Source organism: Melopsittacus undulatus, chromosome 13 (assembly GCF_012275295.1).
Source record: "Melopsittacus undulatus isolate bMelUnd1 chromosome 13, bMelUnd1.mat.Z, whole genome shotgun sequence".
Lineage (NCBI taxonomy): Eukaryota > Metazoa > Chordata > Aves > Psittaciformes > Psittaculidae > Melopsittacus > Melopsittacus undulatus.
Window position 1 is genome coordinate 6214712 of NC_047539.1, and position 27097 is coordinate 6241808.

At 46.5% G+C, this 27097-nt stretch overlaps 1 protein-coding gene across 2 annotated transcripts; it reads right to left on the minus strand.

The window, feature by feature from the left end:
• Nucleotides 1-9709: 9709 nt before the first annotated feature.
• TMEM248 (transmembrane protein 248) lies at nt 9710-25647 on the minus strand. 2 transcript variants are annotated; one of them, XM_034068802.1, is made up of 7 exons: nt 25535-25647; nt 17182-17356; nt 16104-16389; nt 14729-14879; nt 13798-13981; nt 13187-13330; nt 9710-12425 (listed from the first exon to the last, which is right to left on the minus strand). In XM_034068802.1, exons 2-7 carry the CDS (start codon nt 17338-17340, stop codon nt 12405-12407), a joined length of 945 nt encoding a protein of 314 aa, XP_033924693.1. In that variant the 5' UTR covers nt 17341-17356; nt 25535-25647; the 3' UTR covers nt 9710-12404. The 2 variants fall into 2 exon arrangements, with proteins under 2 accessions (XP_033924693.1, XP_033924694.1); XM_034068803.1 differs by lacking the exon at nt 25535-25647 and adding an exon at nt 25292-25372.
• Nucleotides 25648-27097: the final 1450 nt, after the last annotated feature.

The following is a 27097-nucleotide window of genomic DNA, read 5'->3' on the forward strand; positions in this document are numbered from 1 at the left end:
GGGATGAAGGACTGGTTGCTGCCTGTTAGGAGAGGTGAATCACTGGGAAGGGGACATCCAACCAGGACCAGCCCCGTGCTTGGGAAGCACAGTGCCAGGATCGCATTCCCAAGGAAGCCAGAGTGGGAAGTGAGCGCAGCGCCTGGCTGGAGCCAAGAGCCACGAGTCAGTCTGCCTCACGCTCCTGATGGTTTCCAAATGTTTCCCAGCATCCAGCTGTGACGTGAAGACGGATGCTTTGGAGGGGCTGACCCCATCCATTGCTGCCACAGCCCAGAGCTGAGTGCGTTTGGCCTTGGGAATAGGGGCCATCATCTATTATATGGGTTTATCAAGTCCATTCTGCACATGCCTGTATCACTGGATTAAACCTCTGGTTATTTGCTCTCCAGTTTCTGCTCGGGGTTAGTGCCTGTTTGACCATCATCTGCTGCTCCAGGACCCAGAGCTCAGTGTCTGAGACCATAAAAGCATCATGGAACCCCAAACTGGTTTGTGTTGGAAGGGACCTTAAAGCTCCTCCAGCTCCAACCCCTGCCACGGACAGGGACCCCTTCCACTGGAGCAGCTGCTCCAAGCCCCTGTGTCCAACCTGGCCTTGAACATTGCCAGGGATGGGGCAGCCACAGCTTCTCTGGGCACCCTGTGCCAGCGCCTCAGCACCCTCACAGGGAACAGCTTCTTCCTATTCTCTAACCTCAACCTCCCTTCTGTCAGTTTAAAGCCAGTTAAAGACCAGGCTGCTGCTTTTGGCAGCTTCAACCCTATCAAATCTCAGCACCAGACACAGGAAGAGCAGTGCCAGCCCCATTACCTCCACAACAGCACCTTTAGAGGAGGAACAAAACAGCCTCCATCCACTCGAGCTACTGGGGCTGAGCAGGAGCTGAACCTGGGGGTTGTTTATCAGGAACAAACGGCTGCAAATCCTATTTGAGCAAAGCTGCTTAAATAACCCCTGTGTTCAGAGCCTTCGGTTTGCCCAGTGCAGGGGCTGGGGTGTCCTGCTGCTAAGGGCAAGAGGAAAGGCAAGTTTCCAGCCTGGGTTTGCCATTGGCTTCTGCACCCGAGACTGCAGCTCGCCAGGATTAAAACAGTAAAGAAATGGGAATTTGTAAGCTCTGGTACCTGCTGCTTGATGGAGCCTGAAAGGAACAGGAATGCAGATGGAGAGGGGAGGACAACAAATAAATCCTCATCATTTCATCTCCCTTTGGGCTGTGTATGGTTATTGCCTGATGTGGCCTCGCTGAGCTGGGCTGTCCTCACAGGCTCTATCTAGGATGAAGGAACTCATTTCTGGCCATATCAAAAGAGTAAGAAATTCAGGCTTATAACTTCCATAGGGTTCTAACTTATTCTTAGTTATGAGAAACAAATTCCACCACGAGCAGCACAATACAGTCTTAATTTAGTTGCAGAATTCAGCTTTAACCTTCCCATTTTAGCTATGTTAGAGCTGAAGAGCACTGTATTCTATTTAGAGGGAAAAGTGGCATGTTTTCCCCAAGACCCCCAGCATGGACTGCACCAAGAGCTGGGCATTCCCAAAGTGATGCTGTGATCCAGCTCAGGCACCCTCTCTATTCATAGGGCTGAAGAGATCCTTCTTTTGGGAAGGAATGAGTCTTTGTGTTTGCACTTCCAATCTCTCAAGCATGGGATAAAACCAACCTAAATCCAAGACTTCCTGGCCACAGAGAGGCTTAAACCACACGTTTCTTTCCAACCTGGAGTAAAAAGTGGATAGTTTCAAAGCAATAATTAGAAATGTCAGTTTTCATTCACTGGCATAAGGAAAACTCTGGGATTCTGGAAATACTCCTGTTCTTACTGGGTTACTGTGACAAAGTGATTAGAAAGAAGGCAGCTGATACCAGTGTCACACTGTGGTTCTCTTCAATACTGCATTTCCTTCTATCTTTGCCCTCTTTTTTGGGGGAGGTCCAGGGATGAACCTGGGATGATGCCACTTCCTAAGCTGGCCTAACAAGGTCTGCAGAGGGGTAAACCTCACTGGGAAGCCTTGTCCATGGGTTAAAATAGACAATAAACCCCAGCTTGCATCATGCACCACACCAGCAGTGAGATTCCATCCCGTTTCATTGACATAATCAAGCACTTTGGGGTCATTTCAGCCAGGAATGGTGATGCGAGTCAGGCTGAGCTGAGCTCGTGCTACAGGAAACACACTGTGTTTAAGAGGGAATTGCAGAGCAATCCTGAGTGCTTGTGGGGTCAGGGCCCCCCATCCCCTCCCATCACAGCAGGGGCTTTGTGAAGCCAAACCTGGCTTTAGATCATAGCAAATGGATTTATTCAGGCAGTAAAATCCCAACATTCCCACAGTCTTGTCCCTGGGCACATCCAAAGGGAATCAGCCCTAATTTGCAGCCATGATGCCCAAGACCCCTCCCCATTAATACACAGTGGATATGGCTCAGATTTAATCTCCTTGGTGAACACTCCCCTTCATCCTCTGATCACCCCAAAGGATCAGAAGAGTTGATAGAACTCAGGATTTCCCTTTCCCAGCCCTGCCAAGAAGCCCAGATCCAGGTGCTCAGACCCTCAGCTCCAGCTCTCAGGCTTGTCTGTATCCTGCAGCCCCATTCCCATTAACCAGCACTAAATGAGGGGCTGGTGAAGTCTTTTGTACAAGACATTTGTTCTTGGGAAGAGGGGGAAGGGAAATGCAGCTTAAAGCATGCCTTGGGATGCCGGAATAATCCAGCCCAGATGGGAAATGTGCTCATAAAAGGAAGATGTTAAATACGAAACAACTGTGGGGGGATGCACAAGGGCAGGAATGGAAGGGAAGAAGCGAGGGCAGCACCTCTTGCAGCCTTCATGCTGCAGGTGATAGCCGGGAAAGCCAAAATCCACCTCTCCCACCTTTGATTTCATTCTGCCTTCCAACAGCACAAACAGGATCATTTCCCTCATCGTGACAAGCAGAAGGACAAGAAAACAACAGCAGAAACCACCTGATGAAGGTAAAGAGGGGAAAGAAACTGCAGCTTTCCTAAGGAAGAAGGAAAAACAGGGCTAGAGGAAGAGGATGCAGGGGGGGAGCCCTTTGCCCTTCATAGATGGGAGCAGTAACAGTTTAAAGGCACTTTAGAAAGGAAAGATGAGGCATAACCCAAAATGCAGACCTAAAACCTGCGGGGGGGGAGTGGGGTAGTGGGATATAGAAGCAGTGCTGAGAAGCATGGATCTACTTTCCCTTTTGCCATAGGGCTCCTGTTGTGGCGTTGCTCAGCATCGCAGTGATACCGCACGCAACAGGAATGTACCAAGGTTAGGACATCATTTCTGAATGCAGTGATTGAATGTAACCTCAGAGCAGCTACAAGGAATAGCCACCAGCAAGAAAACTACCTTAAATTAACCGAATTAACAAAGTTAACCTTAAAAGCACCACAGAAATCAATCTCCCATGGGCAGACCTTCATCACACCGCAGCAGACTCAACACAGAGGCTCCATCCCCTCCCCAGTGCAGACACAACACTCCTCAGTGCAGACCTAACACATTGCTATGCCCAGAGCTCGCTATCATCAGCACAATGATAACAAACATCACTTTTCAACACCCCAGAGCCTCTGTTATTACCAGCTGCCATCAGAGGGATGAGAGCAGCCGGGATGGAGATGCTTTTGCCCTGGGACAACCAGTTCAGACACTCTGATTCATTTCTATGTTTCCAGCATAACGAGTACAAATTAACCCAAAGCCACAACAAGCCTCAGTAAAGAACAGACAAAGCTGCTCCAAGTGCCAGATGGAAGCAGCCCTGACCAAATTCAAAGGCCTCTTCCCTGCTTAGTCTTCTCAGCCCTAATCTAGATAAAAGCCTTTGCTTCTTGAGCAAAGAGCTTATTTTGTACTGTAAGAAGATGAGTGTTAAATCTTTGTGAGCCAGGGGAGTATGGCTATTTAGAGGGGATGAGACATCCCCAGACCCACACCTTGCACTAGATGTGCCTTCTTTCTAAGTGAGGGCAAATCACTACATCACGTGGTATAGCCTACAACCCCATAGGGAAAGAAGATCCCATTACCCCAGTGCACAGCTGCCATTGGAAGGTCAGCCCATGGATGGGCAATGGACATACCAGGTTTCTCCATGGAAATGCCCATAATTAGGAGGAAAAATACAGGGAGACCTCCACATCCCAGCCCTTGCTTGTGCCATCAAGATGCCTGTCAACACATTCCTGCTGCCAAGGCTGGCTGCAGACAAGTGATGAGCAGGTGGATGGGATGGGGTGAACCAAGGTGATCGGAGGGAAAGTTACAGGCCTGAAAGCTTCAAAAGGCACAAGAAGAAAGAGAAATCAAAGCTGAACGCTGCAGTTCTGCTTCTGCTGCAAACCTGAGCACTCAAATCACCCAGAAGCACTTTGAATCCCTGCAGAGAGGGCCCTGAGCACCTGATTCTGGATTCAAGCTGCAGCACGGTGAGCACCAGCATCATTAACCCAGCACAGGGGAAGCACAGGGCTCTGCCTTTCTTCCTGGGCATTGTAGAGAGGCTTAAAGACCTCATCACACCCCAAAACTCATCCTAAACACAACCTCTCATTTAACAAACATGGATGCAGAGATGTGGGGCTGCCACCTATGACTACAGCAGCCTTACATGGATGCTCTTCCCTGCTGGGAGCACCAATTCTATCCCAACCCAGGGCTCCATCTGTGTTCTCAACCACTGCAGGGAGGTTTCATCCATGCTAACACAGGCCCTGTGAATGGTTGGGGTGGGTGAGTGAGAGCCCACTGGAGCTAATTCCATCCATGGAGAGCACAGAGCTGCCTGTAACTTAGATACCAGGCTTAGAAGTCAGGTCCTGCATCCATCACAGCAGGTATCCTGACCTGGGATGCTCTGTATCAGCATTGCACAAAGCTATGACAACCCCAGAAAGTAACCACTGAGTCTGCCCACTCCCATTGGACACACAGCACTTCCCACCCTATCCATCCATGCACATTTAGAAGACCTCTAAACACAGATCCCACAGACTGATCCAGAGACTCCAAAGGGATTTCTGTCTGAAATGATGTTCCTGGCTCTGCTCAGGGGGCTCTTCTCTGTTGTGGCTTTGGTAGCAGATAAATCCATCACATTGCTTTGTCTTTATGTCAGCATCAAAAAGGCCCCCTCCTCCCCATTTGGCATGGAGCAAATCCCCATCTTTCCACATGGGATGGATTAGTGAGTCACCCTCTGGAAGCCCAAGAAGTCAAACTAAACTCCTCTAACACCTCCTTGGCATCATCTCCACAAGGTTCAAACAGACAGACACACACTTCCATTTGCCAGAAGGAAAAGCACCCCCTGCTAACCCTCATCATGGAGAAGCTCAGGTGATGAAGTGGATGGATGGTCAGTTCAGAGGACGGTTTCCCATTTCCAGGAATGGGCTTGCTCCCAGCCATGCCAAAGGTTTCAGCCTCATTACAACAGCAGGAACCCCACAGGCTTGTGGCTGGAAGGGCCCTATTTCAGGGAAATGAGCAGGGGGATGCCCAGGGCAGCCTCTCCCCATGGAAAGAGCAGCAGAGGGGGGGGATGTTTCCCGAAAGCTCTTGGCAGAGAGGTAACATCTGGTTTTGCAATCAATGGTGTGTGTATGGGCAAAGCTGTGCCACGTGAAATGAGGCTGGGAAGAGGAAGCAGCAGTGTTTGGCAATGGTGGTGCATTACTAAGACACTTCTGAAGAAGGGACAGATCACACTGGAGAAACCTCTTTTCAGAGGGACATAGCAGCTCCTGAGCACATTGTGCTTCCAACAGGAACATCTCAGTCTCCCCTGTTCAGGCAGGTTCAAGCCGTTCCTCTAGGCCTGTCCCTACAGGCCCTTGTCCCAAGCCCCTCTCCAGCTTTCCTGCAGCCCCTTTAGGCACTGGAGCTGCTCTCAGGTCTCCCCTTCAGGAGCCTTCTCTTGTCCAGGCTGCCCCAGCCCAGCTCTCTCAGCCTGGCTCCAGAGCAGAGCTGGAAATGCATCAGGAAATGGCTGGAAAACTGCTGCTGTTCAAACAACTTCTCATCCCTTCCTAAATTAATCCCCCCCCATCTTAGGGGTCCACGGCATGACAAGGAAACACGAGGCAAGGGTGGAACCAACCTATCCTTGCTCTGTGGATTCAGGAGGTGCAGACCCCATCCCGGCTCCCGGTGGTCCAAGACCGGGCTCTTGTCGCCACCTACCGGTGCCTCCTGGGATAGCAGCCCCGCTCCCAGCCTCCATCCCCTTCCCGGCATGCAGCCCCCCCTTCCCCATTCGGCAGTTCTCACTTTGCCCCAGTGCTACACATTATTTTCTATGATCTTCCTTCACGGGGAAGAATTTCCTTGGAATTCTTCCTTTTCAAGCTGTTTGCTCCATCTCTGAGCCTTAACGAACACAGCCAGGCCTTCAGGAGGGTGAAGATCAATGACGGGGGCACATTCAGCCACCCGCATTGCTCCAAGCCCTGCGGCAAGCCCTTAAACCACTGACCAGCATTTCCTAACGCCCTTTGAGCACTCTCTGAAGCCCGGCTTTGCTCCACAACACCAAAAGAGCACCTCTGCAGCCACCCCACCACTAACCTCCCTGCAAGGGACCAGAACTCACCAGGGCCAGAGGAATCCAGTATCTCCAGTGCAGCCTGTTCACCTCCATCACACCCAGGCCATTCCATGCTGGAAATCCCTCTCGGGGGTCCCCTGTGGGGACAAGTAACCCCATTGACCAGCAGGGATTGCCAAAGGCTGCCTGCCCCAACTCGACCACAGGCTCTCACTACCGAGGTGAGGAGCACTCAGGGCTGATTGGTATCTGCTGTGCTTTATGACCTCACACCCTGTTCCAGCTGTGTTCCAACCCACCTGCCTCTAATTTAGGCCTTCTAGAAGATGCCAGTTGTGTTCATTACAGGGCTCTGAGGTGAAATGGGCACGAGGACATAAAAGCTTTTACAAGGACATAATGGCTTTACCTGTGTTTTTCAGGCTCTCACCTTCCCTGAGCTGTCCCTGGGCTCTCATCCCTTCCCTACAGACAAAACAACTTCATGGTGTAATTCACACCAAGACCTTAGAGAGAATACTGCTGTAACACCTCCTGTTGATAGAGGCCATTAACAGAAGGGATCTTTTCAAAGAATAGATGATAATGTCATGTATCGGGAAACGGTTTATTCCCAGATATTAATAAGATCCATAACAAAAGCTGGTCTATGGCTTGTTCTACTCTTTTTGCAGCTATAGATTGTATCTTATGTTGCTAGGACATGTACTTACAGGCCAAGGGGAATGGCTTGAACCAGACAGAGGGGAGACTGAGATGAGCTCTTAGGCAGAAGCTCTTCCCTGTGAGGGTGCTGAGGCGCTGGCACAGGGTGCCCAGAGAAGCTGTGGCTGCCCCATCCCTGGCAGTGCTCAAGGCCAGGTTGGACACAGGGGTTGGAGCAGCTGCTCCAGTGGAAGGGGTTGGAGCTGGAGGAGCTTTAAGGTCCCTTCCAACCAAACCATCCCAGGATCCTACTTGTTTCACCAAGGTGCAAGAGTCACGTTGTGAGGAGCTAACAATAAAGAGAGCACAAGGAAATCTCTGCTTAGGTCCCAGCTGTTTCTTGAACATCCTGTAAAGGAACACCTTCAGTAGGTAAATAGGGAATACAGGTTCTGCTGGGTGGCCTGGCAGGTTAGGATATAAGCTCCTCCTCCTTGTAGCAGCATGGTCGATGGGATGCATTTTCTAGCCAGAGGATAAATTACTTCCATCAGTAAAGGTCACAGCACTTGGAACTGGAAAAGCCCTTTGTAAAGGAGAAGCAGACCTACAAACACAAAGGAAGCTCAAGTCACCCAAAAAGGAACCCTGATCTCCTGAGAGCCTTGCACCTTGCTACTCAGCACGGCTGCTATTTGTTTAGTGGAGCTGTTTTCAGCCTGGGGTTAACAGACTCCTCAAGGTCAGTTCCTAGAGCTGACAAAAGCAAACAGGAAGGATACCCAGTTAATGGATACCTCAGAGCAGCCTTTGTGTGGGCAGCTTCATATGAACTTATGGGAATGTTTGCTTGAAAGGGCATGATAAGAGGGCTCAATTAGCTCCCAGCAAGGTGCTGCAGTGAGGAGGGGGATGCTGCTCCTCCTCTGCAGCAACACTTCCATAGAACACCAAAGTGTTTTGGCACAAAGCACTGATTAGAGAAGCCATCACTGATGGCAGATGGTGCTGCTGCTCCTGACTGCTGCTGCTACCAGTGGCTGTAATGTGACTGCACACACCCCACACGTGGGTTTCTTCCCGAGGAGCAAGCTTGACATCATTTTTCATTGCCCTCACTCCAGTCTGTAAGCAAACACCGGCGTTATGAGCAAACAGCCTGATTAAAGGATTATCACATGAATTCCCCACCCATCTAACCCACCAGCACCTGGAATTAGCAGCAAACCAGCCTATTCTCCCCCTTCATTGTATCACCTGTGGAAGACACCCAGTAGCAAGGCTGCTCATACCATCCTGAGCCTTGGAAGAACCTGATTTAAAGCATTAAATTACAGCAGGACTTCCCCCTATGTAAAAGGCTTGGGAAATACCAAAGTGAATTCAACCACATGCTGATTTGCCAAGGACTTCTTTCCCAGTGGGAACTCACCGTTGATTCTCCTCTAAGTTTACTCAAGTGTAACTATGCAGCAAGAGCTCTGAAACCAGGATTTGCTTCAAGGAAGTTGTCTAAGTCATTGAACAAAGCTGTGCACTCGCCAAATAGCGGCTGCTAGAGTTACGAAAGAGGTTGTTTAACAAACAAGTGGGTACGTGTCCCACTGTGTTTCTCTTCCTCTTTGCTGGCTGAAGGGCAGGATTCAGTGGAGGCCAATGACTGCTGTGCTAAGCGGAGTAGGGACAGGCTCACTTCAAGCTCAGACCATGCTAACATAGGACATCAATGCTCGTTCAGGGCAGACACTTCCCAAGGTTTCCCACAGCCAAACCAAGGGGATGCATAAGAAATGGTCTATTAAAATCACTTTTTTCTACTCCTTCTCAGAGTCCCTCTCCCCAGTAAAACTTACAAATCAGATACGCTTTTCAAAGCTCTCATTTGCCACCACATGTGATAGGCATCATTTGGATGCTCTGAACTCTGTTTTGCAGAGGGAAGACAGGCTGGCTGTCGTAACATTTGTCACATACACAAAACCCAGCTTTTAACCAGCTTCCAAGAGCAAAGCAAAGTATGTTCCTACCCTCTTGAGCACTGAAAACACGCAGGTGCAGCTTACTCCAGCTGCACAATGACTGGAGCTAGAACTTAATGAGTTATTTTATCTTCAACAGCCACCCAGAGAACTCCTCCAAGCATCTCCAGTCACCTCCAGGCACTTTGAAACACCCAACATCTGGTCTTGGTTCAGCTGAGTACGTTATACAGTGCTTGTAGTGTGTCATCATGAAGAAGCAGCCACAGGAGAGATGGGTCTAGGTCACAAAGCCTGTTTTTCCCATGATGGGCACCTACATCATAACATATAAAAGAAAACCCAAGTGTACACAAAGTGCCCACTGTAGCAAACAAAGGGTTTGACATTCCCATCTGTTGCAGACTTTCACTACTCATTTCCTCCAATGGTCCATCTAACACACGTGATTTACACCACCTCCACAGCCACTGGGCAGTAGAAATAAAAGACAAGAGGATAAACTCGGTTGGTTTTATTCTGCAAAGCAATATGCACATCTTACAAACACAAAATTAATCTAGGAGAGAAATGTCATTTCCAAATCAGCTATTAACCATCATGCAACAAGACAAGTGAAATGTAAGAACAAAACCAAAACAGCCATCTTAACCCTACGGTCACCTGCAGAGGGTTGAAAACCAAGGCTCAGATTTTCTATGTAATGCCAAAGGAAAATGCAAAAGGAAATGGCAGCTTTCTAAGAACAAGAAAACACGTACAAATAGAATCAAAACTGATTCAAGTCATAGTTCAAAAGAAAAAGAAAACAAAACAAAAAAGGAAAGATCAATATGATCTGAACTTTAAGTTTTTACTCTTCTGTTTGGCTGCATTCAACTTTTGTACATTGCGCCTAGGAACAATCCAGTATCCCTGAGTATTGCAGCATTTCAGCCTGATGGACACCCTCTCTGCTGCAACACAGGGGTGCAAAGGTGTAAACTAAGGGCAAAAACCACACCTCTAATGTTTTCTCTTCTGTATTTGTGGGTTATGATCTGAGTATTCTTGGGTGTTTCAGTGTAGTGCATGGTAAGTTACAAAGCAGGTTCCTTTGGTTACCCAACAGCAAAAAACAGATTTAAAAAGCCCAATAAATCTGCTTTCCCCAACAGACCAAACTCCAGTTTGGATATTTGCAGTTTGGTTTTAAACTGGCTGAAACAGAAAGGACTGAGCTCTGCTGTTTTAAAGGAGTCGTGTTGGTTGTTTTCTATTTGCACCACCACCCCGATCCGTTTCCTATTCCTGCCTTTGGTCCCCAGATCAAGCCACCCTCATAAGCAGCTCTCCAAGTCAGTATTGATGCAGAAGGCTGGGGGTGTGATAAGGAACAGCTCAGACAGTTTCCATGAGAAGCCATCTACCTGGTTTGACTTCATGGATTCATGTCAGTGAAGCAGTGTGAGCCCATAGCAGCATCAGGAGAAAACTGGAAGCTTCATTTTATCCCTAGACATCAAACTAGGCCATCTCTAAAGCTTTGCCTTAACGTCCCTGGAGGAAAACACACATTAGTTAATACCACTTAAGTAACTGGAATTCTATAAAGGAAACACGTTCTGAAGAAGGTGTGACTATTTTGCTTCAAATGCTCTGAAAACTGGTGAAGTGACTGAAGTCCCATACATACAGACCAGCAGGATACCATTAAATAGTGACTAGGGTGTAAACCAAGAATCTTATGCCAGCATAACTGAGACTGTGAGATATTTGACTTGGGTTCCTTCTTTTGTGTAGGTTAAAGCAATAGGAGGAGGGGAAAAAAAGACCCTGTGTAGGTATGCAGACCTGCAGTTATACTATCTGACAAGAAAGCTGAAGGACAAGATGAAAGGTCAGTTAAGGCAACCAGTGGGATTGTAAAAGCAGTGGTGGAAATGTCTGCAGGAAAAGCTTAAGGAAGTTGCTCAATAAGAAGCCAGAATGGGAAAGTGAGAAATGCATGGAATAAAAGATCTAGCTCAAGAATGGACCCAGAGAACAGTATGTGTTTTATCGTGTGGTTTCTGTGACCTTAATCACAACAGCCCTGGTCTTCTCCTTGTCCTTCTCCCCTGAGTGGACAGCATTACATGGAAATGGGACAAAGCTAACAAAAGTGTCATTTCCAGCTCTCCTTCAGAGATGGCTGGTGAGTCCCGAAGTGAAGCTTTGTAACAGACTATGGGATTTCTTAGTCTTCCATTAGCTGCACTTGCCCAAGGCTGTGCAGAGCCCCATCAGCCTGTTCAAACAATGCACCTTTTGATTAGCTTTCCATTTCCTAGGAAGAAAACCAAGAGGTTACAGAAAGCTGCTCTGCAGCAGAGACACCCAATCCTGGTGTGAGGGCTGCAGATGGGAGCTCAAGTGGAAAGCTTTCCAGGTAGTCTCTATGCTGCCCGGTTCTCTGGCATTCAGCAAGCCAAAGGAAACAAAAAGAATGACAAAGACCAAGACCAAAGTAATCAGACTTCATACTTGCCAGTAAGAAACATTTTAAAATGGGACTTCACTTCTTTTTTTTTTTTTACTTTTTACTATGAATAAAAGCACAAGTTTGTCCTAAATACAGCACTATTAAAATGTGAATATGTACTTCTTTGTTTCCAAAAGAAAAAAGTATCTAAAACCTTGATATCGTTTCTTGCAAGCAAGGAGCAAACGGAAGAAAGTATTAGGCCACACAAACACACATTTAATTCATGTAGTAGATTGGTGGCACTGGAAATGCAGTATTCTATCAAAGGTGCATACTTGTTTCAAACACACTGTACATATCATTGGGCAAAAAAAACAAAGATCTGTTGGTTTGTTTGAGACACTTGCAAAGGCATCTTAACCTGCCCAGATGCAGCTAGACAAAAATATCTTGCTCTGACTATATGTAGCCATATCACTAAAGATATCTACACGAACATTCGGCTATGTCCACAGGTAAAGACTGAACGGTTCCGGCCGCACTGCAATGCGGAACAAGTGCATCATCCCACCTATTCTGAATATACCTTTATAAATATGTACAAATCAATTACAGGCACTTGAAATGTCTTTGGTTGGAATAAACCAACATTGCAAGATAATGTATTCACAGAGTGTTAAGACCCAGTCCGGGTTCAGCAGGCAATGATTTCGGTTCTCAGTTATTCTCAGTCAAAGGAGAGGATGGATTATGCTTCTGACAAAGCAACCTAAACAAAAGGGAAAGAAAACAGCTCATTAAACTCAGATTCTTAATGCTGTGACAGTGATAGTGCTTATCTCCGTGCAGCTCGCATATCTGTCCTTGCCTTTCCAAAGAACCTTGAAAAGTCGCACTTGGAAAGGAGATCAAAGTGAGTCTGAAGGTGTTTTGTACTTTGCATAATCAATTAAACAAAACCCTAAAACCTAGGAAAGAAACTAAAAACAAAACCAAAGCCCCCAGCTCATACTACAAAATATCATTATGATCAAAAAGTGCCAACATTCACAATTTAGTATATTCATATTTAATCTGTCAAGCCAAGTGCAGTCTCTGTACTGAATAAGGGCTGTTTCAACAGCTTTGCCATTGTTTTAATCAAATTCTGATTAACAACTGTTAGAACCAGGTATCATGTTTTATTCAGTTTTCAATCTGTTGTGATAAAAAATGAAACTACTCCATGCCATCTATTCAATACTTCATTTAAAACAGTGCAAGTAACACAGAGGAGCTGCATTACAGCACTTACTGAACTGCAATAATCCACTTTTGTAGGAGAGAAATTGAGCTCAGAGGATCTACAAAGCACATATATGTATTTTGTGGCACCCATCTATAGTGTCTATAATGAAACACCCATGTCTCTTTGAAAGGGAATTAAATCTACGTCTCCAGAGATAAGAGAAACCAGGCTGTACTATGTAAAAAAAGGAGGTTTCCATCTTTCCTTATCTGAGTCAATATTTTGTCATTACACAGACTCACCTTCTCAGAGCAGAATTCTGTATTGCTTTGCCTCAGTTTGCTTGGTCTGCCTTTAATAACTGCATAGCAGAACATGGTAATCACCATCACAAAAAGAAAGTAACTGGTATGCATGAGATGCAGGTTTATTAGAGAGCGATCGTCCTGCACAGAGAAGTAAAACCATTTACTGACAATGCATCAACAGTTGGCATTTTATATCAAAGCAATAATTATCAGAGCAACACAGAAATTACTTTGTGAATCACCTTTCTTCCCTTGATGCAGCTGGCAGAGTAATGGAAGCGATTCCTAATCATGGCACAAAGAGCCAAAATGTTCCTTATGTTCAACATTCATAGTAGAGACCTCTTCCCATATACTGGAAGTGTCTTTTGCCAAATGATTTCAGAACATAGATGTCAGCTAATAAAAGCTGAGGCACACAGAGGTTAGGAGGAGACCATCACACCCTCCAGGGGTAAATCACACCTAACTCTGTCCCAGCCCTCACACTACAGGATAAACCAGCCCCAAGTGTGACTGGTTTAGGACATGAACCAAACCATATGCAGTTAAACCAGAGCTAAGCATTTATACAACATGACACAGAAAACCAACCCAGCACTTACATCTGGAACTATAACCGTCAGTTTGGGGTTTAAAGCGTGATACACTTTCCCGATTGCTCCTTTATAACACCAGAAAGGGTTATAATCTTGTGCATATTTTGTATTAGAGTCTCTTGCTGTGGTGAAGATCTTGTACCAGAGCGTGGCATTGCTGTATGTTTCAGGAACACAATGTGGTGGCTGACTGCATCAAAACCAGAAAGAGTTAGCACTCTAATGGCCATTCTCCATGTTCAGCAAGAATAACGTTTAGAACCAAGTCAAGCAGCACAACACATGGGTTAGTTTGGACTTCTCAAAACAAGAACAAAATCCAAAGCTTAACAAAAAAAGTGTATAAAAACCATACAGTTCCTGTACTAAAACCAGAATTTAACTGCATGTTGTTTCAGTAAGTCAACATCCCACAGCTTAAGTGGAACAACACTGGGTTTCATAAGGCTTTACACACTCATCTGGTGGCTTTCCAGGTTGTATTGAATAGTGGCAGGGCATCTAGAGAAGACAAAGGGAAACTATTCTGATAAAAGGTCTGTACCTGCTTGGGTGTGTGGCTTTGCTACCATGTGGCTTACACTGATCTCTCAGCAGGGAAGAGTTAAAACCCTTTAGTGTCAAGCCTTAGCTCTCACACAAGTCAGCGAAACTAAACTATAGGGCATCTTCCTCAGATAGTCACAGATTCTTTTGTTCCCAGTGGTACTTAAATCACCTTTTGAAAGGCAGGGACTACAGCTCAAAATATCCACAGAGAAATCCAGTGTTGCCCAAAGACAGCAAGAGTCTCAAGGTTTCTACCGTGGGGAGGAGGGCACGTACATCATTTCCAGTCAATGCTAAAGCTCCTGAGGAAGTAACAACCTCAGAGAAACAGCTCAGGGATTAATCACCCAGTAATGAGCCTATGAAAGAGTGTTTAAAATGCACTTACACTGTGACAGGAAACACATTGCTGGCTGCTGTCACAGTCATGCAGGTTGTGAACACAACCTGCTCGCAGTGGCCGTGAAGAACGCAGTCATCGGAATTCCAGGCAGCCGGCAGGGTGAACGTAATATTTATCTCCTCATGGGATTCTCTGCCTTTGAGAAAGAGAGAAGGAAAGCTGATTTTCATCCACAAAAGTATCTGAGCAATGATCCCTAGGATAAGGACAATGCGCAAATGACAAAGGCAGTAACTATCACCGTGAATCTGTACCTCTGAAGGCATCCAGGATCTTTGCTATCAACAAAGAGAGCAAAAAGGAAGTTAAAAACCACACCAAGCTACAAAACTCCCAGCTGTTGGTCTTTGTAACCTCTCCTGACTCAGAAGAAATGGGGTCATTGAGCTCCTTGCAGCAAAACCTCACTGTTTCTAAGTGAATTCATGCATGGTTGGCGAACTGTATTAGAAAGTAAATCATAGATCTGCAGCCTTTCTCCTCCCAAAGACTTTGTTCCACACTTGCTTTTGCTGATGCTTACTTTCCAAATTGGACATATTCCTGTAGACAGAAAGGTGCAGATTAAACAATGTCTATTAACTCCTTGTGGATATATCCACACTGAAAATAAATGCAGGCTACCAGAAATGGAACTTGCATTTGATAGCTCTTAAAGCAGTAGCAAAATATCAACAACAAAACAGATTTACAGCTATGGTAAATGTCTCTTCACAGGTCTCTGAGGCTCAACACACCTTCAGGCATTAGTATAAAATGCAACCCTGGTAAAAGCTAAAACTCAATCAGGTTCTATTATTGATTTCTACTGATCTCTTGCAGTCTCCTGTCAAAACTTACTTGTGGGCAGCCACACAACAGATCAGTCTCTTCACACCACAGAAATAGTAACCACCTTATTTGTTGCTGTTTGCAATATGAAAGCTTATTCATGTATGCATTTAAACTCTATTTTGTTAGACAACATAGTACTTGATCTCTAATGGATGTACATTAATACCTTTAATATATGTGTTAAGGACTTGCAGATGTATCATGATACAACTGAAGATAGTCACTGTAGAAGCTTTTAGTGCTTGGATTTTTGTTGGCTTAAAAATTACCTTCCATTGCCAATAAGTTAATCATTTAAAGCTGCAAAGGCTAATCTCAGCATACCTGCAGGTTCTTTTCCATTCTGAATGCAGGGAAACGTGTTTCTAGCAAACAAGTGAAGGGCCCTATAGAGGAATATACTCACAACCAATCTGGAAACACATGTATGTTCTAAGCAAAGACTGATCTCACAGTAACAAGCTGGTGCGTTTTTACATGATTATATAGTTAGCATGCCAATTCATAAAGGTCAAGTCTCACATACCTGAGAGTCCAATTTGGTGTCCAAAAATGGTGGAACTTAGATGTGTGACATTGCGAGAATAGCCGCCGAATGGTCTGAGTGGGTCCAGTGTCAACGTGATGGTAACAGAGATGTTTATTGGACCAGAGTCCTCAAGAGTCTGTGGAGACTGTGTAGAAGATCTCGCCTGGCCACTAGTCACGGTACTCTCTGGAGTTGTGGTATCATTGATGAGATGCTTTAAGGTTTCATTCTCAGATATACAGAAGTCCAAATCATTAAACCTCAGGAGGAAGGTATTCCAGTCCTTAAGACAAACACGAAGATTTCAACCAGATCAGCAGGTTAACTGTTGGCTCACGCTTCTCTAGAGCAGTGCAGACCTTGCTACTACCATCCCATCTGCACTTCCGAGCCATTTAACAGAATTACATGGCTCACAAAGCAGCACAAACACCACCGTCGCTATCTCAACAAGTTGTTTACAGGAGACAGATGTGTTCAATCCCAGCCACTGCTTGACCACTGCTCAGTGCAGCAGCAGAACCTCCTTTAAACTACAAAAGGAAGGTGTTAACTCTCTCTGTTCTCTCCACACTCAGGATATGAGCAGTTTCTAGCAAGGTTTCCTTCATTGGGGAATAGTACTATTAGATAATACTTGGGGCCCCATCCCTGGCAGTGTTCAAGGTCAGGTTGGATGGGGTTTGAGCAAGCTGCTCCAGTGGAAGGTGTCCCTGCCCATGGCAGGGGATGGAACTGGATGAGCTTTAAGGTCCCTTCCCAACCTAAACCATTCCATGATAAGAAAGTTTCACAAACAAACTAGCTGACATGACACAGTAAGAAATGTTTCTAGCTGTAGTAAAGATCCATGTCAGATGGTTCTGCTTTGTCCTTGAGATAAGACTATTCAAGTATTCATACCAACAGCCTCTTCCCTTACGGAATTAGAGGCAAGTATAAATGAAGACAATCTCCCATTAAACTCTGCAACTCCCATGTTACTGTGGGGTGAAAATCCCACCTCATTCACTTTGGGCATGTTGTTCCAATCAGTATTCCCACTGTTTAGCTCAGGAAAACTTTCTGTACCTACCTCAGTCATTTCTGGTGACTTGATCTCCTTGATCTTGAAGAAATAGCCCAGTGTCAGAAAAGCTATTGCCATAGCACTTACACTGATCATAAAGACCACAAGCGGAGGTCGACTGCTGATGTAAACCTTCAGGTTCTCCAACAAGTTTATGTAGAACATTATTCTGATTGTTCACCTGAAAGCAAAGAACATTAGAGCAGAGTGACTGGGCTGTGTGTGCGACAGGGTAGGGGTTGGTACATGTAAGAGGAAAGTCTGGCACCGAACCATGGGATCATATACTAAAATGAGGTTCAATTTCATGACTCTGTATTGTTCGTTGAACCCGGTGCGCCTTAAAGAAAGCACAAATCAGAACACGCTCCACATCACCTGAAACTGCCAACGCAGAACAGAGTTGAAGAAAAGAGGACAACTTCTAGCACAGCCAAATATTAAGCAATAAACCCAGCTCTTTCCTTCCCCCCCCCCCCCCCAGCAAAGCAGGATAGGCACTGCTGCACCTTAATTCTAGTAATATTTGAATTTATCAAGTTACAGCGTGGATGGAGTTGCAATGCAACCCAGAGATAAAACTTTCTGTGTCCTTGCCTGCACTTTCAAACCTGAGGTTGGAGCCTTAGAGCTCCTTCTTCACCCTGTCCCTAGCCCCAAATGCCTCTACCTTCAAACTGGGAGTGGAGACGCAGCTTAACATTTGAGGCTTCTGCATCTAGAATCCTGTGGTCAGAACCAGGTAAAAACTGCACTGGAATGCAGGCTGGAAACCTCCTTTATGTGATTCTTGCAGGATCTGGAACTTTAAATGTTATACTTTGCCTGATTCCCCTCTGCAGAGCAGAAACACTCAACCTCAGTTTGCTTCATCAGCTTCCCCACTGCCACTCACAAGTCCAGTGTTAAAGGGCAGCCTTGAGGCATCTACTTCAGGAGCTCTGCAAGGAAGGAACTGGAAGCAAAGCTCTTCTCTTTGTCTTACCTACAAATTCTGGTTGAAAAGGCTTTTAAATCCCAATTAAACTAGAAAAGGGAGACCTTAGAGCAGTGTTGCTTACACCCAAATTCATAGGAAAAGGCAGACTTCAGGACTAGCATCTGAAGAGTTCAGCACTTCAGTGGTTAATGTTTGAGCACTCATACAGATCTGATAACATTTAATTAAGTCAAGGACACTGCTCCTTGCAGGTCTGGGCGATTCTCATTTACTAGAAGCACACGTCACTTACAGTCCAGATGTAGCCTGGCTGAGGAGGGGTAAGAGGATGAGAGGGGCAGGTTTGGGAAAGAGGGCAAGGGAGAGAGTGACCTTTGATGTATTGATTTAAAAGAAAGCAAGGAGAAGGGAAAAGGCCAAGCTTTCAGACAAAGTCTTTTTCAGATCCTACAATGATCACGACTTTCTTGTGTCTATCCAAGATTTTACTGGCAGAAATGCTTCCATTGTTCCTAACAGAAGGAATATTGTCAAAACCTGCAAAACTGCCCAAAGAGGAGAAAATTCAACTCTCAGAGAAGGGAGCCAAGGTCCTGTGGCAAGAACCCAACACTGAGCTGTGCTTGCTGACTTTCTCCTCTCCTCCCCACACACCTACTTGCTCTCCTTGTGAAATGTGCTGAACCAGTGCTCTCCCCAGAGCACAAGATCACCTCCTGGGTGTCCTGTGTTGCACCATCAATTGACCTTCATCCACTCTGTAAAGATCAGGGAAGCCAGCAACTTTCCCTCAGTAAGAATGGGTGCTGAAGACGCTCTGTCTGTGTCGTGGTTTAAGGCCAGCTCATAACTCAGAACCATGCAGCCACTCACTCCCCTCCTTTCTTCCCCCGCTCCCAGAGGGATGGGGAGGAGAATCAAATGTAACTCCCATAGGTTGAGATAAGAACAGTCCAGTAATTAAGGTACAATACAAAACCACTACTGCTACCATCAATAGTAATAATGATAAGGGAAATAACAAGGGAAAAGAATACAATTGCTCATCACTCACCGACCAATACCCAGCCCGACCTGAGCAGCAATCTTGGCCTCCCAGGTAACTACCCCAGTTTCTATACTTGGCACAACATGCTGTGGTATGGAATACCCCTTGGGTTAGTTTGGGTCAGGTGTCCTTCCTCTGCTTCTTCCTGGCTTCCCCTCCTCCCTGGCAGAGCATGAGACTAAGAAGTCCTTGATTAGAGTAAACATGACTGAGCAAGAACTAAAACCATCGGTGTTATCAGCGCTGTTCCCAGGCTGAAAGTCAAAATCACAGCACTGCACCAGCTACTAAGGAGAAAAAATAACTGCTACTGCTGAAGCCAGGACAGTCTGAGAGTGAAATGCACAGTGCAGAGGAAGGATGGAGAAGGAGGAAAGCAGAGGTGATATAAATACGCACCTTACCTTAACTTCTATCTTTGTCCAAGACCAGATATGCTATGGCCAAACAGGCCAGTGAAAATTAAAAGGCAGCAGGAGAGGGAAAGGGAGAGCTGGTGCTGGTCAGGCTCATGCTGAGTACAACCCGTGCTTCTGCTTCCTATCTTGTCACTGGCAGCTAATTCCTTAAACGAGTCCTAGTTAAAAACCCCAAACACTCCATCTAGAAGCATTGGAGACACATGTTGAGATGGAAAAAGATCAAAAGATAAACCAAAAGCAGAGTTGTGCTCAGTGTTCCCTTCTGGATTTCCTTTGGAAAATAACAACACAGATGCAGGCTTTATTACAGCATTTAATCAAAGCTGAATGTCACCCGCAGCATATACAGCACTGTGATTCCTTTCTAAAGGGGCTTCCAACAGCTCCATTAGCATGCTTGTTTACCACAGGGGCTAAAATCAGCTGTAAAACTGGATGTGCTGAAAAGCATACCTATAAAAATATTTGGGTTAATATCTTTATGTAAGAGATCACCAGCTTTTAAGTGCTGCTTGCTTAATAGGCTCCCATAACTCAAAGGCTTTGAAAGCAATTAGGAAATGCTATAAGCTGCAATTTCCAAAGTGTAATATGCTTTTTGAGCATTTGTGAGAGAAAAGGGAACAACTGTGGATTTCAGTACTAGAGCTGATGTGAAAATAGCAGCAAGGCATGGCTGGTGCAAAGCAGGACCAAGAGGAATGTTTCCAACCTGCTGCCTGCTGAACTACTGATTTTTTTATGGAATAACATGCTTGAATAACATTCATTATCAAAGAACATGTGAATCAGATCAGTGCATAGAAACCAAAATGTGTATTCCCACTAGATTTAAGGGTTTGGTTAATGTTCCTCTCCCTTTAACTCCTCCTTTCTATTAGGAGCTGTTAGCAACCCCCTCTACTCCTCTCTGGTGACATCCTCCCTCAGTCCTGCATCTAGGTCTGGGGCAACAGCACAAGAGGGACATGGAGCTGTTGGAGCGAGGCCAGAGGAGGCCATGGAGCTGCTGCGAGGGCTGGAGCAGCTCTGCTCTGGAGCCAGGCTGAGAGAGCTGGGCTGGGGCAGCCTGGACAAGAGAAGGCTCCTGAAGGGGAGACCTGAGAGCAGCTCCAGTGCCTAAAGGGGCTGCAGGAAAGCTGGAGAGGGGCTTGGGACAAGGGCCTGTAGGGACAGGCCAAGGGGAATGGCTTTAACCTGCCCAAGGGGACACTGAGCTGAGCTCTGAGCCAGAAGCTGTTCCTTGTGAGGGTGCTGAGGCGCTGGCACAGGGTGCCCAGAGAAGCTGTGGCTGCCCCATCCCTGGCAGTGCTCAAGGCCAGGTTGGACACAGGGGCTTGGAGCAGCTGCTCCAGTGGAAGGGGTCCCTGCCCGTGGCAGGGGTTGGAGCTGGAGGAGCTTTAAGGTCCCTTCCAGCCCAAACCATTCTGGACTTCTAGGAAATGCTATTCTTCTCCCAGCTCTAGTTGTAGGTAACAACTTCCTCTGTATAAATGAATGCCTAATGAATACAATCTAAACTCTCATTTCTTTTTCACACAGTTAAAAAACAACAAAAGGACCTGAATGCTATTATCTACTGGCAGGTCAGAAAGCGAGATCAGATTTCACTTTTTAGGTAGATAAATAATGTAGGAAGCAGCTCTCATAACCGCTGCGGCCTCTCTGCACTCCAGCTCAGCCTTTTCATACTGGTGCAATATAAATCTCCACAGTCAGCCTAACAAGGAGCTCAAGCACAACAGGAAGAATGAAAACTACCAGCCTGGAACATTGGCTTCCAAGTCCAAAGTAATTGCTCAGTCTTGAGGAGTGCTCATCAAGACCAAATGCCATGGTCGGGCAGAGTAAGGGCTGATGGTACTCACCAGGAAACACTCAACAAGCACCAGGGAGGTATCGTGCTCTTAAATCAGCCCCTACAAGCTAAGGAAATTGTGTTATACAGTTAAAAAGATACAAATGGTGAAGGATGGAAAGGCACAACAGTTCATATGTCAGAGTTCCAGGCAAACACAGAACTGGGGAGCCTATAAAGTGAGGAAGCAGTCACTTACTCTACACTTCAGGGAGTCTTCCTTGGGCAGCACAGCCTAAGACCATCTCAGGGCTTAACAGCACAGGAACTAAATCTTAACATCAATTTAAAAGATGTCTGCTGTCCTAAAGCAGGTATTAAAGGTAAAACTGCAGTTGCCAAAAGGTAAAGAACCCCAAACCATGGAGTTTAAGGAGGTCAAAGCAAACGTCTGACAATCTTTACATCTATCTTGCTGTAATGACAACTACCATCTTTCCACTAGAAAGCTTAAAACAATGTAATTTCCTTACAAATATTTCCCCTTCTTGTCGTGGATGCAAGATCTGGAGGGGTTTAAATAATAATAAATACTGAGATATCTTAAGGAATGAAACCGCAGGTGGAAGGGAAGGATGGGAAGCCAGCACTAACCCATCCCAACAGCATTCCATTAAGACCTCGCATGTTTTCTAAGTCTGAACATCCTATTGCCCATAAGGATGTTTAATCTTAACTGTGCAGTTCAGTTTGTTTGTAAAAAGCAATTATGTTTTCAAAGATACTCCATTACTTGTAGTACAACAGGGGCTAGGAAATGGGTCATATCAGGGTTAACTATCTGGTATGAAAATAACATGCCAGGGAAATGCTCATAAACACAACTGAACCAAAGGATGATTTTCTTAGCAAGCCATCCATAAATAACATGCAAACAAAGCCACAGTGTTGATCTCAGACTAAAGTGCCTCCATTTAACAACAGTAAGCAGCAGCAGGTACCAAAAATACCTTCAATTTGGTTTTCTTCTCTTCAAATGAACCTGATGTCTATCTAACACCTAAACCACTAAAATAGTAAAGCAGAATTGAACACAGTTGTGTTAGCTGTGAAGCTGGGATGGATACTGGGACCAGCACTGTTCAGCATCTTTGTCAGTGACATGGACAGTGGGATTAGTGCACCCTCAGCAGCAGTTTGCTGATGACACTGAGTTGTACAGTGCAGTCGACATGCTGGAGGAATGGGATTGAGAAGGCCCTGGACAAGCTGCAGAGGTGGGAATGTGCAAACCTTATGATGTTCAACAAGGCCAAGTGCAAGGTCCCATGCCTGGGTCAGGGCAATCCCAAGCACAGATAGAGGCTGGGTACAGACTGGATGGAGCAGCCATGAGAAGGACTTGGGGGTGCTGAGTGATGAGAAGCTCCCCATGACCCACCAGTGTGTGCTTGGAGCCCAGTAACCACCCATGTCCTGGGCTGCATCCCCAGAGCAGGACCAGCAGATTGAGGAAGGGCATTTACATTCAAGAGCTCATATTCACTTTTGTATACAAGAGCGATGGCTTGGGCATTTTTAAATCCTTCCATCTTCTGCAAGCTAAACTGATGACTTCCAACAGGACTTATCATCACCCAATGTGGACTACAATAAAAGACACAATATTAGATTCCAGGACTTTGAAATTGCATTAAAAATTGCTCTTCTGGTTACTGCTGCTTAGCAGGAGAGCCTGGGAGAGGAAGGCAAAAGTATTTGGGTTTATAAGATCCATCAAGGTTCTATAAGAAATCAAATCCTGCATTTACCATACTGACAACAGCCAAACCAATGCAGTTCACAGACTTGACTTAAGAAGTATTAAAAGCCTCAGGAACAGTTTAATAATCGGAAACTGGTTTAGTGGCCAAGTGAAGGAGGTTAATCGTTGACTTCATTAAACTGCTCACTGAGGAATGCGGTACCGAATCCAGCAAAGTACAGAAAAATGCCAGGAAAAGGCTCTTCAGACTAATGGAAAGTGTTGCTGGAATGAGAACAGTGAGGAGACAGAGATGCAGACAGATACACAGCTTGAATCACAAGCAGAAAATGACTGACAAGTGGAGGAGATGGCAGCTTCAGTGGGAACAGCAAAATAAGAGTTCTGGATGCAGACAGAAGGTACCATTGGCTGTGTAAGAGGAGCAGGAAAACAGCCAGAGGCTGTGAAGGAGAAAATACCAAGAGCAGCAAAACCGACTGAAAAGAGAGACTTGGGCAATAGCTGCAATGTGAAATATCACCACGTCTGAACACTTGAACCCCTGCTAAAAGAAACAGGACTTAAGTTTCCTTAGCCCAAACACACCTAAATAAATACAGTCTGTATTTCACACCTGGATAACAAACAATACCTGGTGTGCCAGACTAGACACAAGGTTTCTTCCAAAGTAAAACCCAGGAGTTCTGAGTTTGGAATTAGCTTTATTGACAGGTCTGAATGGTCTCCTCAAACAAACAAAACGCCCAACACTGACTTGCTTTTGGCAAGGGGAGACTTGGGAAAAGCAGCAACATTCTGACACCAATAAGTTTTGCTAGTGCTTCGTTTAAAGCTCATTTGATAAATCAGCTTCATGTCTATGGTATGTTATTTTATAAAGACCATAAAGCTGACCACAGCTCGGAGCTGTCAGGGAGTGCTTAAGGAGGAAGCTGCACTCCTCGACAGGCTGTCCCGGGGTGATGGACGTGCCAGCCTCCCGGCTCGCACCGGATGCATCCGGCTCACGCAGACACCGAGGTCTGTTTGCTGGTGCCCTCAGATGTTCCTCTCTCCTGACAAGAGCACTTTGTGTTATCAGGCGCCATTTCAAGTTCTTGTCTTTCAAGTGGGGCAGAAGAATGATGTTCCACCGGCCTGAGCCACTGCTCAGATCACAGGAGGTAACAAAGCTACTAAGGTCTTAACCCCCTTTGACTAAACCTGGGGTTGAAGATCAGCCTCAGAGGCACAATTCAATGCCATCTCTGCTCACTCTGCCAAGATATCCCCTCTCTTGCAGACCTGCTGACCAGAACCTGGGTGTCAGCTTATTCCCAGAGAGAAAGGAAAAGCAGGTGGATGGAAGCAGCAGCAGTTCACAAGATGAACTCAGAGCCATTTTGTATGTCCAGCTTTGATGCAAAAGGATTAGTACGCGTGTCCTATAACTCATATACAGAAGTGCATTAAATATTTACCATAACAGGCCTTCATCCCTGTGAGGATGCTGAGGCGCTGGCACAGGGTGCCCAGAGAAGCTGTGGCTGCCCCATCCCTGGCAGTGCTCAAGGCCAGGTTGGACACAGGGGCTTGGAGCAGCTGCTCCAGTGGAAGGGGTCCCTGCCCGTGGCAGGGGTTGGAGCTGGAGGAGCTTTAAGGTCCCAAACCAGTCTGGGATCTTGTGTTATCCTTTTAACCCCACAACTTTCCAGAAGGCGGATGAGGATGTGGCATGGATCCTCTATGAATACCTATCTAGACTCAACGCCTGTCTAACAGTGCAAATTAACCCCTGTAATTACACCACTAGAGCCAACCACGCAAATAAAACTTCCCCGGAGAAGACAAGCCCTTAAAAAGCAAACAAAGGGAAAGTGGAAGAACCAAAACTGCTTTGGAGCTCTGAGCTGCTCGGTTCTGCAGGCGTTTCCTTGTGTCCGTACCTGCGGCTGCGATACCCGGTTCGCAGGTACCACTCGGCTTTAGCAGCCATGTTCTAGGCATGATGCACCAGAAATTCCACTATTAGAAACGTCAATTTTAGACATTTAGACAAGCTAAATCACAAGAGTAAAAGCGATAAAACACCGATGCGAAGGGAAAAGCAAAGAACCAAGGAAGGAATCGCTGTTCAGGAAGGAAACCCGTTTGGCGTTACCGGAATAACTCTTTTGCGCTGCTTTTCCCGGTCTGAGGCCGCACACGCACCGAGAGCCTTATTTAAACGAAATACGAAGTCAATAACGAAGCCGAACCGCACGGGCCGAGCCGAGTCCCGCCCGCCCTCCACACCGCACCCGGTTCCTCTTACCCCGGGCAGCGGGGCCGAGGGGGGGGAACGCGACGCCCCCGGCCCCCGGAGCCCCCCCGACCCCCGCAGCCGCCCCGCTCAGTGCCTTACCGGAGCCGCAGCGGGGCTGGCGGCCGCGGCCCGGGCCCGGCGGCGCTCAGCGGGGCTGCGGGGCGGGCGGGCTCTGCACCATGGCCCTGCCGCTGCCGGCGCCGCTCCCGGACACCCGCCCCCTCCGCCCGCTGCTTCCGGGGGACGCGGATGGCGGCGCGGAAGGGACAAAAGGGCTGCGAGGGAGGAGCCGGCGGCGGGCGGGGTACCGAGGGCTGGGGACGGGCTCGGAGGCGGAGCTTGGGGGTGCGAGATGCGCAGCGCCCGCTCCTGCATCCCTTAGGGCTCCCTCCTGCCTCCGTTCCCCCTTCTGACCACTAAAAACTGTCCAAAACTTTAGGGTTTTACCTTAAAAACCAGATGGAATTTGTTAGGGGTGGTGTGAAAGCACTCAAAGCGTGGTTAACGTGGTGGTGGAGCGATAGCAGCAGGGACAGTGGCTGTGGGACATGCTCCAAGGAAAGGTAATGGTATTCCCAGCCCACCACCATCACCAGTTGTAGCCATTTACTCCACTGTTACCATCAGAGCAAGGCCAGAAGCAATTCAGAGCCAGGCTTCCCTCTCTGCAACCCACAGCAGTTCAATACACTGGAAGAAAAGCATCCCTAAGCATTTGCAAGAGTTGTGGTACCTTGGAAGCAGGACTTACATGAAGATAGAAAGGTGAGGAATGGGTTAGTCTTCGAAGACAGCCACTAACTTCCTCAGTTAGTGCTTGGAAGGCAGAAGCAGCACTGGCAATGAACGTTTGGCAAGCCTCAAGACACTTAAACAACACATCATACACCAAAGCCCTTCTACAGTTTAATGAACCAGTCCTCCCTTAAAATACCTTTACTACAGCAAAATGAAAAAGGAGTTCACTTACAGTGTAAGCTCCGATTCCTAGCAATGAGCTGCACAAGCTTTCAGTAATACTGAACTAGTGGTGGGCTGTTGAAAACAAGTGGTTTTTGATGCTGTGGCTGTCACCAAAGCACAGCAGGCTGTATTCCAGTTCACTGTAAGGTAGCATTTCACTTAAACTCTCTGTGTTACAAGTAACTTGTCCATACATACTATTCCATGACCTTTTGCATCACTGGTGGCTCTTGCTGTGTCTCACCCTGCATTGCCTCTGGGACTAGAGCATCAACAGCACCAGTGCCTTGTCCCAAGCAGTCTGGGGCTCACCAGTCTGAATGGTTAACCCTGGAACGATACTGTGCAGTTATTACTAGAGCAACTGAACTACTTTTATGCAAGACAACATCCCCCTGTTTCACCTACAGACAGGTCATTTGTCTAACAAAATAGTGACAGTGTCTTAAAGCGAGTTACTCCAACACTAACCTGTGAACGCTGCTCTGAGTGTTGTTACTACCCAGGATATACCATGGGTTTGGAGCAAATTACTCCTGCTGGGTAACTTTTAGATAGGGTATGGAAATCCATCTTACCTGCCCTATGGAGGAGTTGTTTGCTGAAAACACTCCCACTGTAGTGGCTTGATAACAAAGATGACATTTGAATAAGAGATACGTCAGTTACAAATGCACCAGCAAGTCGTTCTTAAGCACT

Bases quoted from the DNA above. Each gene is read 5' to 3' on its own strand.
- TMEM248 (XM_034068802.1), bottom strand. From the start codon at position 17,340: ATGTTCTACATAAACTTGTTGGAGAACCTGAAGGTTTACATCAGCAGT. The intron at 16,390-17,181 runs GTAGGTACAGAA...GTTTGTCTTAAG, and splicing joins AGTCACCAGAAATGACTGAG to GACTGGAATACCTTCCTCCT. The intron at 12,426-13,186 runs GTGAGTCTGTGT...CCTTTTGTTTAG, and splicing joins CAGAATTCTGCTCTGAGAAG to GTTGCTTTGTCAGAAGCATA.